This window comes from Zingiber officinale, chromosome 8A, assembly GCF_018446385.1.
Source record: "Zingiber officinale cultivar Zhangliang chromosome 8A, Zo_v1.1, whole genome shotgun sequence".
Classification (NCBI taxonomy): Eukaryota; Viridiplantae; Streptophyta; class Magnoliopsida; order Zingiberales; family Zingiberaceae; genus Zingiber; species Zingiber officinale.
The window spans coordinates 84,324,602-84,338,648 of record NC_056000.1 but is presented as its reverse complement, the minus strand read 5'-3'; the positions used below and the strand labels follow the sequence as shown (position 1 = coordinate 84,338,648).

The window sequence follows — 14,047 nt, the reverse complement described above, 5'->3', positions numbered from 1 at the left end:
GTCTATATAAAAGAAAATTATGTAACAGCAAAAAATCCAATTAATTAGTCACCGGCGAGCTACTTGAGACGTCGCCTCCCCGCTTCTCTCCTGACTTCGCCGCTCAACTTCAACGCCAGACCGTCGGCGATCAGGTGACTCGGACTGATTTCGCTGAGGGCCATTCAGCAGGGAACGTTACTTCCGGCGCTACACGAAACTAGCGCCGCCTTAAAGAAAGAACCCTAAACCATTAAAATCCGGAGATATTACTTCGGCCCCTTTACCCTGTGATGGCGCGGAGGGAAGAGAAGCGACGGTGCACAGAAGAACCTTGCATTGAGGATGTGCGCTGCCCTCGGCGGATGTATGATCTTATGGCATAGTTTCAGTTCATCGAAAAATTTGTTTTTTTTTGCTCCGTCCTGGGTGGTCTTAACTGTTTCTTTTGATATGCGCAGAAAGCGTATTAGGTTTAGCGCGTTCTCTGGCGAGGGGATAAGGAATTCAGCGGGTTTGAGGACTGTTCAGAATGGGTTACTTAATCTTCGCATGGTATCCTTTTTCTCCTGGAAAGCATGTTGTTTGGTCTTTTTAGTTCTACAGTGTACTTTATGCGGAGTGCACTACAATGTACATTGTTAAGCATGTTGAATTGCTAGATCATTCTGATTTTGTAGCGTGCCCCAAACGATGCTGGAGTTTGTGCTACATACCATGGCCGTTTTCTTTTAATTTTCTTTTTCATTTCCATATTCTCTTTTCATGGAAGAGGTAAATTGAAAGAGAAAATTCATGAAGCAAATGCATCCTGAGACATTTTCCTGAGATAATGAAGTGTGTTGTGTACTAGTGGCACAACTATTTCTCACATGTCTGATTTTTTGTTATATTTTTGTTCACCTATTGAGGAAAAATTCCGGGAGACATATTTAAGATGATATGTACATATACTTAAATAACTAATAAATATTATAGTTAGACGATATGAAACTATAGTAAATATGCACATCAAACAAGGAAGAGAGATAAAAAACTTAGTTAGCAATAATAAAATAAAATAAAATTTATTTAAATATAGATGATGATAGGGGATACGATCTAATAGCATAGAAAGATCCATATAGCAGACTCTATATTGTGGGATAAGACTTGATTGTTGTTGTACTTCTCTTTACCAGTATGAATATTAAGCCAATTGCAATGTTGGTAAGATTCTAACTCAACTAAGAAGCTAATGTAGCTTGATGAGTGAGACATGTTGATTATTCTATTCTTTCGAACCTTAGTTTTAGAAGAACACGTTGCACATTGGTGATCTTGAGATGGTGTAATCTGGTGTGGTTATGTTCATTGTCTTACTGATATTTTTATTTTTGTTGATGTGCACTCTAGTTAGAATTCCATATCTTTTTTAAAGAATGTTGTTGAAGCTATGTCATGTTGCTTCACAGGTTCAAAATAACTTGTGCACTCAAAAGAATCCGGAGACATTAGTTGCTTCCACTCAGGCTTCATTTCTGATTACGCAGAAAGATACCTTCTATGATCGAGCTGCATTCTCTCTAATGTGCTGCTACATGGGTGATGCTATGGATCATGTTGATTTGCCTGTACCAGCCATTATGAAGGCAATATTCTTGCTTAAGCCCTAGTTTAGGATACAACAAGTACTTGTTGGAAACATAGGGCTTTCTCATTCAAACTTCAGTTGTTTCCTCTACTTCTCCCCTTCTCGTTCAAACATAGGCATTACTTGTTCCAAATTGATTGCTTTGGCCTAGCTTTTCCAATTAAGTTTACTAATATGCTGGTGTTTTGTTAACATATTTCTTTGTTCTTTGCAGCCTGTTGAACTATGGACTGGGAAGCAACTTTTCAGTGTTCTTGTGCGTCCTAATGCACACACAGAGGCATTTGTTAACCTTATAGTCAAAGAGAAAATATATACAAAATATGAGACCATGTGTCCCAGCGATGGATATGTATATTTTCGTAACAGTGAGCTTATAAGTGGGCAAGTAGGGAAGGCAACTCTAGGTGAGTAACTGTAAACTTCCTATTTTAAGGAGAAATTATTTATTGTTCTCTTTTATGGTTGACAAGGATCCAGTTCCTAGTTTAACTTACCTAACACTTTTGTGTTTTCTAGAATCCTGTAAGAAGCCCGTCAAAGAAACCATCTAATTCTTCTTTCTCATGTTATATGAACCTACTTCCACGATAATAAGATAGTTTTACTACTGTAATTTGTCATCAATTCTAGTTCTTGCTAGGATTATATTATCGATACAGTTTTCATTAGTGGATATTTGTTATTAAAGAAGTAGCTACCTTGGCTGCTTTACAAAGTTTATGTATTATGATTGCACTGTCATCCAGCTTCTATATGACAAAACTTATGTTCTTTTTTCAAGGCAATGACAACAAGGATGGCCTATTCTCTGTTCTCCTAAGAGATTATAATTCTCATGCTGCTGCAAGTTGTAAGAATCGATTGGCTAAGTTAAGGTAATATATTCTCTTCCCTCGTGTCATTCAAGTTATAGGCACTCTTTTCCCATCTAACTACGATTTTTGGGGGATAATGATGTAATAGAAAAAATGGAATCATTGGAATAAAATCAACTCGCATCTTCTGTAAACTAATATTCTTATTATCCCATTTAGTTTCTCACAACCTCACAATTGTAATCGGCTTCAATGCTATTATATAACTCATATTAACATTATATAATTCCATAAATAACTAATAATGGTATTATGTCAAATTAAGCTGCATCAATCTTCTCTCTGAGGAAATGAGTTTCATTCTGAACATATTTAGTTTTGTCATGTCATACTATACCGTATGCAATACTTCTGACTGATTCCTTATCGAAATCGAACTTCATAATTTCCTTTATTATTTTGAGATGCATTACACCCCAGATGGCTTTGATATTTTGTTTTACTCATTTTGTTCGACTATCTATATTGCTGTGTTCAGTGCCAGGTGGCTATGGAACCATGGATTTTCAGTTGGCATTGATGATGTTCATCAAGTGATGTATCAAATCTGAGAACGACAAAATGTCTATGACAATGAAAATGTTGCATTATTGTTTGGCAATTGGCACTGATCTTCTCTTTTGGTTCTATTCTCAGCCACCGGCAGAGCAACCATCTGTCTGTCCTTTCTAACTTTACTCATAGGAGATGTAACTAACCCCGCATGCGGATATGTGTTCCAACAGTGTTGTCGAATTTCTCAATGTATATTTGTGATGGTTGTTTGAGGTCAATCTCTCAGTGTCGACATTGTATTTATTGTTTGGTAGAGCATTTACTTGCTATTTTGGGATTAGGATGCGGCTGTTTTGTCGTCGAATGGGTAAAATGTGTTACGTTTAGAGGTATTTGTCAGTAACCTACAATAAGCAATATGGTTACGGAAGTAATTGTAGTTGTGCATTCCTTTAGGAAAAACTTTTACCTTAAATAGATCATTTAGTGGTTTTTTAATGTTATGTATATTTTGATGGTTCAGATGTTTAAACGTAGAAAATCAATGAGCGTCCCAGATTATACAGGTCAGGCATTAAAAAAAGTAAAAACAAAAGGGAATTCCATTAGATGTTTCTATCTCAAAAATATCCTTTATTTTAGTATTGTTATGGTGGCTATCTTATCGTGGCTACAATGGGTACAAGCTACTCTATAGTTGTTATATGATTGTAGTTAGATTTTAAAATCTTGAAACTTTTATATATATATATATAAAAGAAATGTATATATACAAAAGAAATACAGGTCAGTTGTTTCTATAGTTGTTATATATACAAAAGAAATGTATTAGGTGTTGTGTGAGTTCAAATTCTCTATCATGAACTCCGATGTTTTCTTTGTCCCACTCGTTGATTGGACACGTCAGCTCACATCTCAAGGATGTCATGCGCATCATAAGGATGCCACACACATTTCAAGAATGTCATGCCTATTCGATCAATGACGGGGCATAGGGACACGGGAGTTTGGGACAGAGGATTCAAACTCGTGTTGTAGGATTTAGCAGCTATATAATATTTCTGCAAAATGTCATACACTATTTTCGAGTGACCCACACAGCTAGTTGTACAATCATCTGTAGAAATGTAAATTAGGGGAACTTTGAACGGTTCAATTACATGAGGGATTTCAATAACCTACAATCATTTCTCTCAAGAATCTACCTCTAAAGTTGTTAGCATGAAATAGAAATATGCAAAACTCACAGTAATGCTCGGAAAAGAATATCAGAGAAGATATTAAAGAATAATTTACCATCAGAAGAACGATCACGAACAAATTAGAAAGTTCTTCAAGATTCACAAATCAAAATCCACAGAGGCATGTTCTTCTTCGCCGATTACTTGCTCACCACCTCTCCTTTTAATTCCTTGGATGCCTCTTATATAAAGGCAAGCGACTATAATGTCGCTCATAAAGGAGGAAAATAAAGGGTTGCTCATAAAGGAGGAAGATGAAGGAAAAGAGGCACCCTTTTATCTTCGTAACTCTTACATCTTCCATTCATCCAAGTCAATCCATAAAGGTCAACTAGTCACAAAGACCATATAAATCATATAGACTATATTATAATCAAGTCATAAAAAACCAGAGCAAAACACTAATTAATCATAAAGATCAAATTAGAACATTTAATTCATACTTTAAGACAAATAATTCATGCGACAACAAGTACACTGAGCAATTATTGGTAAGAAGATTGTTATACCTTACATAGCTGCTCTATAGAACGAATTAGGATATTCAGGTTGTCACCTATGCACTCGTGATTTGATCACCAGCTATGCGAATTTGTAGGAATTTTCCCTCCAAATGGGACGTGCAACCAAAGGATGCTGGACTTCTTAGCTGTCTACCGCGAGCGCTTCTCAATTTATCTTGGTGGTCAATGGAAAAATTCTGTGGGACCGGACTAATCAACACAAGGCTAGTCAATGAGGTTAGCTGGGTTTATCATTTTCTATAGAATGAATTAGAGACATCAATAACTTACTTTTACCCCATATTAAATTATTTATATCAATATAAACATCTCTAATCCCTCATAACGATAATTATGTTGGGAGCATGTTTAATATTCAATATTCACAATCAATTTTATACATAACAAAAATGGGTCAATCAGTGAATAACATCAAAAGATGTAAATCTATTTAATATTCCTTTCTAGCTAGAATCTATTCATTTTAATCAGTTGTTTTCCTAGTTATGCTCCATAGACTGAATCATCAATAGTCATATGATAAATACTAAAGTTGTAGTCATTGATTAAAACTTCAAGTAAACATCTAAATAGTCCATTAAGGTAAAATTGAGATTAACTTATATTCTCAAGGGTCTCACATAGTAAAGAAGCAGGGATTCATTCTCCTACTATTTTTATTGTCGCAATAGCACATGTGATATGTATCACATACTACGATGTTATTCTCTTTACTAAAAAAAGAGTATATTTTTCTTAAATTTAACATTGTACAAATTTTGATCTAGACATACTTAATGTCAAATCCTGAATTCAACTCATGAATTCAAATATGGCTTCCAATAGGTTTAGTAAATAGTGAGTTCATTTACTTTGATCATTATTAACACATAAATGATCTCATCTTGCCAAAATTATTAAGGCGACTTTAACTTATGAGTATGTATCTATTTATAGCTACATAAGTTATCTTATAAGTAACGGTATTATCTCTATTTATACTTAACAAACAGAACAATTATCCATGTGAGTTGACCAATCTCAACTGCCAATATGTTTATCGAGACTTTATTCAAATATAACAAAAACATATACATTGAATAGATCATGACATTTTCATATATCTAATTATCTTTACAATACGTTGTATTCTTTGAAGTCCCAAAAACTTCACGTGTTCTTGAAATGACTCTTTAGTTAATGGCTTAGTAAAAAGATTTGCAAGCATATTACGTGTAGAGATGTACTCAAGAACTATCTTTTTCTTGTAAATAATATCTCTTACAAAATTATACTTAATTTCTATATGCTTATCTTTGCTATGATATTTGGGATCTTTAGAAAAAGTTATAACAGCTTGACTGTCACAGTACATTATAACAGGACTCCCACTATTCTTAACAATTTTCAGATACTTCAGGAATCTTCTTAATTAGACAGTCTCTTGCACAGCCGTTGCACAAGCCACATACTCAGCTTCCATTGTCGACAATGTTACACAAGTTTGTTTCTTGATATTCTATGAGATGACGTCACCATTTAGCAAGAAGGTATAATCATATGTAGATTTTCTGTCACTAATGGCCCTCGCCCAATCTACATTTATATAGTCACTCAGGCTCATATTTGATCATGGAAATAGAGATAATAATCCGCTGTCCCTTTGAGATATATTAATATTCTCTTCACTACTTCTAGTGTCTTGATCTTGAGTTTGATTGAAAATGACTAACTAAGCCAACAACATAGCTTATATCAAGATGAGTACACAACATAGTTTACATTAAACTACCAATAGTACTAACATATGATTTTTTTTCTTCATTTCGACTATTTCTTTAGGAGTCTTGTGATACATACTTTTGCTCAAAATAATATCTTTCACTGTAGGTGTTTGTTCAATGTTATAATCTGACATATTGAAGTGATGTAATATCGTAGTGATATAAGCCCCTTGAAATAAACCCAAAAGTCTTTTTGATCGATGTCTAATGATCTTCACTTCTAATATGTACTCAGTTTCTCCTATATCTATTATGTCAAATTGTGATGAAAGTCATGATTTAACTTCTATCATACACTTTATGTTACTTTTAACTATTAGCATATTATCAACATATAATGATAAGAAGATAAACTTTCTTTTTCATTTCTTAGATAAACACAATGATTCTCATTGATCATTTCAAAATCATAAGATAAAATGATTTAAATAAATCTTATGTTTCATTATCTTGACGTTTACTTTAACTCATATATAGGCTTTTTAAATCTATATACTTTATTCTCTTGGCTTTCAGCAATGTAACCTTCTAGTTGTGTCATATAAATTTCCTCATCAAGATTACCAATAAGAAAAGTTGTATTTACATTCATCTGATGCAATTCCATGTCAAATTGTGTTACTATAGCTAAAATGGCACGTATTAATACAAACTTAACAATTGGGGAGAATGTCACTTCAAAATCAATACTCTCCATTTGGGTATATCCTTTTACAACTAATCGAGAAGATTAACTAAATTCTAAACTTTTTTATATACTCCATTTCTTCATCCATTGTAATTTTCTATTCTTCTCTAACTAAGAATCTCAAAGCTTCCTCAACCATTCGAGGTTCCTCATCGTCAACTGGGAGAATCACCAATGCCTTATTCTTAATGTTAAACATTCTTTCAGAAATAATCTGATGACTACTTCTTTGTAGGTTAAATGGTTGAGAAATTGACTCATTCATCTACAAATCACTCTCACTAGGTTGACTAGATTCAGGCATCTCTCGTGATACCTGATTTGTTGATAAAGGAACATTATCCTCCTCTATTGCAAATAAAGGAATCATTTTATCAACTGCACCTCGTGTTGGGTACTTAATTTCAAGAAAAGTAACATCTTTTGACTCTATTTCAGAGATGATTTCATCTAATCACTCATTAATGAAGCAATACTCCTTAAAAGTTTTAGAATATCTTATAAAGATACACTTTTACCTCTGAATCTTAATTTTTTATATTTGTGAGTCTTATTATAAATGTAGGCAGTTGACCCTCAATATTTCAGATTACTCAAATATTATTTCTATCAATTCAATGTTCATATAAAGTAGTTGGAATAGATTTAGAAGATAATCGGTTAACTATATAGGTTGCAACTAATAATGTATCTCCCCAATAGGAAATAGACAAATTAGCCTAAGCCATCATAGACCTAACTATATTTAGAAGAATTCGATTTCTTCTTTCAGCGACCCCGTTTTACTATAGAGTTCCAAGGATAGTGAGCTGTCTAATAATCCATTTATCATTACATATTGTCTTCAATTGATCAGACAAATATTCACCTCCATGGTTAGTGCATAGGTTTTGACCTTATTTTCCAATTGATTCTCAACTTCGTTCAAGTAACGATTGAAGCAATCTAGTGTTTTAGATTTGTGAGAAATCGAATATAAATGACCAAATCATGTGAAGTCATCAATAAATGTAATAAAATATGAACTTTTATTTCTAGCTTTCACATTCATTGGACTATAAAATCTGAATGAATTAATCGCAATGGTGATTAAACTTTAATAGTTTTACCAAATGGTTTCCTAGTTATTTTTCAAGCAAGACAATGCTCACATATAAACAAGTTAATCTTAGTATGAGTACCTAAAAGGTTCTTTTTAACCAATCTATTTATTCGTTCTTGTCCTATATTCTAGTCTAGCATGCCAAATTTCATCATTAATATCAACATCAATAGTAAGAGCAATGTTTAAAAAACAATCATCATTTCCATAATTATTATTTGGTTATATATAAAAAATCATGAAACCATTTGTTATATAATCATTTCCAACTAACACAGAGCTAATGCGAAGTTCTACACAACGACTATACAAGTTTACACAATAACCTAAATCAAGAAGACTAGTAATGGAAACCAGATTCTATCGAATCTCAAGAGCATATGGGACATCATATAAAAACAAGGTTCATCAACTCCTTTGACTTCGTAAGTGTCAACTCCTTTGACTTCAATTCTTCTATTGTTTCCCATATATATCCATTTGTTGCTAGCTGTTACCCGACTGTACTCCACGTATGTAGGTCAATCACGAGCTACATGGTTTGTTGCTCTTGAATCTATAATCCGCAAAGGATAAGAATTAGCTAACAACACTAAACTAACAACATAATGCTCATGAAAAGAAGTTAAATCCTGAGCAAAGTGGCCTTTCTTGCCACAATTATAACAAGTCAGTTTGCTTTTATGTTTCTTTCCATACTTCTTTTCTTTAAAATTCTTCTTGATTGAGACTTGCCCAGCAACAACACTAGCTTCTTTTCCTTTTCCCTTTCCTCTTTGAACCATCTTTTCTTATTATTGGAACCAAAATCTTCAGCTACAAAAGTTTGTCCAGTAATCCTTGTGGATTCTATTCTCTCTGCCTCAAGTTCAACATGACGTGAGACATCAGTAAAAGTCTTAATGCTTTCACTATGTGTCAGATTCTATTTCATTGTGTCTCAAGAATCGGGAAGGAAACGGATTACTGTTTGAACATGTTGTTCATTAGTTAACTTATGACCAGCAGTCTTTAGCTCTTGAATCATATTCACCATTTTCCTCAGATATTGGGTCATGGTGACATTCAGGCTCTTTTTGCAACTGTCAAACTTAATTGTCAACTGACGAAGTTTATTGAAACTTACTCCATTGTACTTTTCTCTAAGGGTTACCCAGACAATATGAGCCGATGGTAATGACTCATATTCAAATATCAAGTTATTTACCATTGAACTAATCAATATTCTGTTAGCAGTGGAGTCATTCCTTTTTCATGCCCTATGGCACTAAGGCCACATCTGTGTTGTGTTGTAGAATCATTAGTCGATTCTTCCATGAACTGATTTACAGTCTCTAGAACTTTTTGTTCCTAAAAAACGTATTGTATTTTGATGTGCCAGATTTTGTAGTTATCTCCATATAATTTCTCTCCCTTATTAAGTTCAGCTATGATGTTCTTAGTTGTCATAATTTATAAATAAACATATTATTTAGTTATTCAGTGTAATTTATATGTATACAATTAGCAATTGACTCAATGTAATTTGAGTTGGTTTACAAACTCAAGTGATACTACATTTCCACTCATCATTTGTATAATCCAATCTAATCAACATTGATTAATTCCATCACATACATCCTATCAAATAAACTAATCATAATCAAGTTAGTTAACACATAACTTAGTTGTTTTTCATCAAATATAGCACTATTCATATAAAACAATAATTTCCACTACATTATTTTCATAAAAAATAATTGAGCTAACATCGTTCGTGCATAACGATAGTAACAAAACACTAATACTATATATAAGCTAGCACCGTTCCTGCTAGAAAAAATACTAGTATAGTGGCAATACTATTCTATTCATCTCGGACTTAATAAAGGCAAGATCAACCTCAGAATTATTCATCAGATCCTTATTTAGATCCATTGGATCCTCCACACACTCTTCCAGATCTGTCACACACTCTTCCATATCCTCTTCTTAATCCTCCTTAGATTCTTCAGGACTCATTTATAGATTCTCCTCAAATTCTTTGAGATCTATTTCTAGATCCTCCTTAGATTATTCGAGATCCTCCTCTGGATTCTCTTTTGATTCATCAGAGTCCCATGCTAAATAAAGTAAATCTCTATGCATCTCTAAATATGATATGCACCCTTCAGAACGATCCCATAGTTGATGTGTTATATCACTAAGATGTCTAGGACTAGAAACCCTTCTTTCTTGAGTTTTTAGAGCAACCGATCAACCCAATCAATAAGTCATCTAACTCCGTGAATCCAGTCATAATCAAGCGCCTTAATTCTTCTCCCAAAGCTCATGTTGTCGTATATTACGACTATTCATCGTGTATATTGTCCATGGTATCTAGAATTGAAAATAATAATGTCAATATAAAATTGACAAACTAGTAACAAAACTAGTCAAATTCAATTCTCACATATGTATGGAAAAATATACAAAATACATAAGCAAATAAAAAAATATATTTTCTTTGAGGAGTTCCAATTGACTAACACACTGGATTAGTTGAAAAATCTTATCCTTAGCATTAGCTTAGTAGTCTCTTGTCCTCATTAGAACTGATATAATTGGGGCATTCAGTTGATTTTGTTTAATTTAAGCGCATTTAATTAAACCATCCTTCTTAATCTGGTTAAATTAACTAATGGTTTGAACCAATCAGGGTTCAGCTTAGACCAACCCAATTTGACATAGTCTAGTTCAAATGAAGTAGACCTGTTCGAATTGAATCAATTTGTTATAATCATACAAATCCAAACAAAAATATGCATAATTAATTAAAAAATTAAAACACAAAGTTTAATTTTTTCAATTAATTTTACCATGCAAAAAAAAAAACTTTCAATTCATTCTTTTTCACGCGTTTCATCTTACGCATTTTTTTTAATCAAACTTTTTCTCAAAAATTTTTGACGGAGGAACAATAAATAACTACTGTCTTCTCTACCATGACTTATCCACTGTGATAAACACGATTTGATAACCTCTGTTGTTGATCACCGATTATCGAGCATTTTCCGATGTCGAACATCAATCGATAATGGCCCGATGCGGTTGCAACGATAGAGAAAACAGAGTTTCCCCTTTTTGTTGTCGAGCAAAAGCCTCGGTCATTACAATCGCCGACGTACAACAAAGACGCCAGCGAGGGGAGATGAGATCCTCTGCCCCCAGATTCTTGTGTCCCCATGTCCCTTTGCTGATCAGACGGTCATGACATCCTCATGATTTGCACTACATCTTTGAGATGTGATCTATTCCATCCGAACGACAAAGGGGCATGGGGACACAAGAATCTAGGGACAGAGGATCTCATCTCTAGTGAGGGGGTCTTTTTTTCTTCTTGAGCATTATAGATTTGATACTATTGTTGTTTATAAAGTATGAAATACAAAAATACAAAATCTATAAAATCATAGTAACGCTCGGAGAAAATATCGAAGAATAACTTGTCGTCAGAAGAATAATCATGAACGAATCAAAAAGCTCTTCAAGATTCACAAACCAAATCTTACATAGATATGTTCTTCTTTGTCGATTGCTTGTTCACCGCCTCTTCTTTCAATTCCTTGGACACCTCTTATATAAAGATAAGCATCAATAATGTTGCTCATAAAGGAGGAAGATAAATGGTCGTTCATAAAGGAGGAAGATGAAGGAAAAGAGACACCTTTTTATCTTCAAAACTCCTACAATAGTGATCAATTCGGCTATACTATGGGAGTTTAGCAACTGCATAATAGGTTTTACACGTTATAGTAGTTAATCGTAATTATTATAATAACGCTAGAAATAAGAAATAATATTGTAATAATTATTCAGTAGTAATTTTTATACGATGTAATAGTTACGAGGATAAAATATATGATGAGGTTTCCTTTTGATTTTTTTAAAAAAATAAAAATACCGAGGCTTGTAACTTGAGATGCTCTGTTGATTTTTACCCAACATTATTATGAAGTTTTTTTTTGTTTGTTTTTTTTTTTTTGTCAAAACTCTAATAACTTATTTTAATATTTTGTTCAAAACATTATTACGAAGTTTGACAAACAAACACATAAAATACTAAAATATTAATAGTAAAAAATATATATGTAAAATATCTTGTTTTATGTTTAAGAAGTCCGTTTGATTAAGGCTAAATAAATCCTAATGAGTTATCCATTTTAGAGTGCGTGGAGTTAAGGACTGACCTAGAAATTTTATTTAGGACACAATTCTTATAAAATCATAAAATATAATTTATATCAACTACAAAGACCAGAATAAAAGTTAAAACATTATTATTATTGATTCAAATGTGACTTACAATTAACTTTTGCAATCTTTATTTTTTAATAATAATTCATGATACAATCATTCAATAATCAATACTCTAAAACAATTGAAAATATTTAAAATCCTTATTATCAAATAAATAAAAACTCAAAAGTATCAAATTAACCATTAACTTATAAAGAACCATAAACAAATATGATAAATGTTTCTAAAATATCAAAATCGAAAGGCAAAAACAGAAGAAGAAAGTAAGGGAAAATGTGTATTTTATAAGCCAAACTAAAGGAGGAGATGAATTTTTTTTTTTTTTTTAGGAAAGAGGCTGTCAGTTGTGAAAAGCATTGAAAATAAGCTTTTGTAATTTGTTGGCTGTATAAAATAAATTTATTTTATTAAATATATATTAATCATTTTATGTTTAAAAAAATAGAAGGCATTGACCCCTATATGAGTCCGGCCATGTGTGGGCCATCTTGAAGTTCTAGTAAGATGACGATTTATTTTATTTTTTGCAACTGGATACTAAAATCAAAAGTCAAGATATATTTAGTACTTTTAATTTTTAATTTTGTTACTACTGAGAATTTTTATATAGTATCATTCATAATTTATCTTTTCCACTGAGTTTTATAATTAAAATTTACTAGAAATTCTAAATAATTAGAGAATTTATTATTATTATTTTATAATTAGTTAAATTTTTATCAAAATAGGGAAATGTAAAATGGAGTAAGAACATTTTGTGGTAAAAATTTGAAATACGGATTTCATTTTTGATTTAAATTATTTTTTTATAAAATAATTTTGAATTTATTTAAAAATTATTCCATTTAAAGATTATTTTTTTACATAACACTTTTTATATGTATTTTAAAATATATGTTCACCTTAAAGCATCTCCAATACCAGCTTTGTCAAATGTTTGTAAAGTTTAAAAACCTCAAAAAAAAAAAAAAAAAAAAAAAAAAAAAAAAAAACTTTTATAATTGTGCCGGTGAGGTTTAGAGTTTTTAGTTCGGAGCCAATAATTAATAAGAGCATCCATATCGTTGGAGCTCTTGGAGAGTTCCTTATTGTCATATCGCGCCACATTAAAAGTAAAAAACTCCATATATCTTACACTTTTAATTATATATATTTCTTATCTCTCCTTCTTATTTACATTTTATTTAATTATCTTCTTTATAAAATTTAAATTCATAAATTACTAACATGAAATAACATTAATAATTTTAAAAAATACATAAATATTACAGTATATATATCTCAATTAATAAATTATTTTTTCGCTGATTACAATCGTAATGTGCTCAAATATACTCAACCAAGTCGGCTTGAAGTTGATAATGTAGTTGATTATCATGTAGCTCGTAATTTCTCCGAATGTATTCTTGGAATTCTTGGGTGGAGCCTTGAAATATTTTATGATGGTGGATCTCCTTCATCATCCG

The 14,047-nt window shown here is 32.0% G+C and overlaps 1 protein-coding gene across 1 annotated transcript; it reads left to right on the top strand.

The window, feature by feature from the left end:
* The first annotated feature begins 47 nt into the window (after positions 1–47).
* On the top strand, positions 48–3,401 carry LOC122009768 (DNA-directed RNA polymerase III subunit 1-like). Its single transcript, XM_042566049.1, has 6 exons — positions 48–346; positions 441–534; positions 1,434–1,610; positions 1,827–2,019; positions 2,397–2,490; positions 2,969–3,401. Exons 1-6 carry the CDS (start codon positions 273–275, stop codon positions 3,039–3,041), a joined length of 705 nt encoding a protein of 234 aa, XP_042421983.1. The 5' UTR covers positions 48–272; the 3' UTR covers positions 3,042–3,401.
* The last annotated feature ends 10,646 nt before the right edge of the window (positions 3,402–14,047 follow it).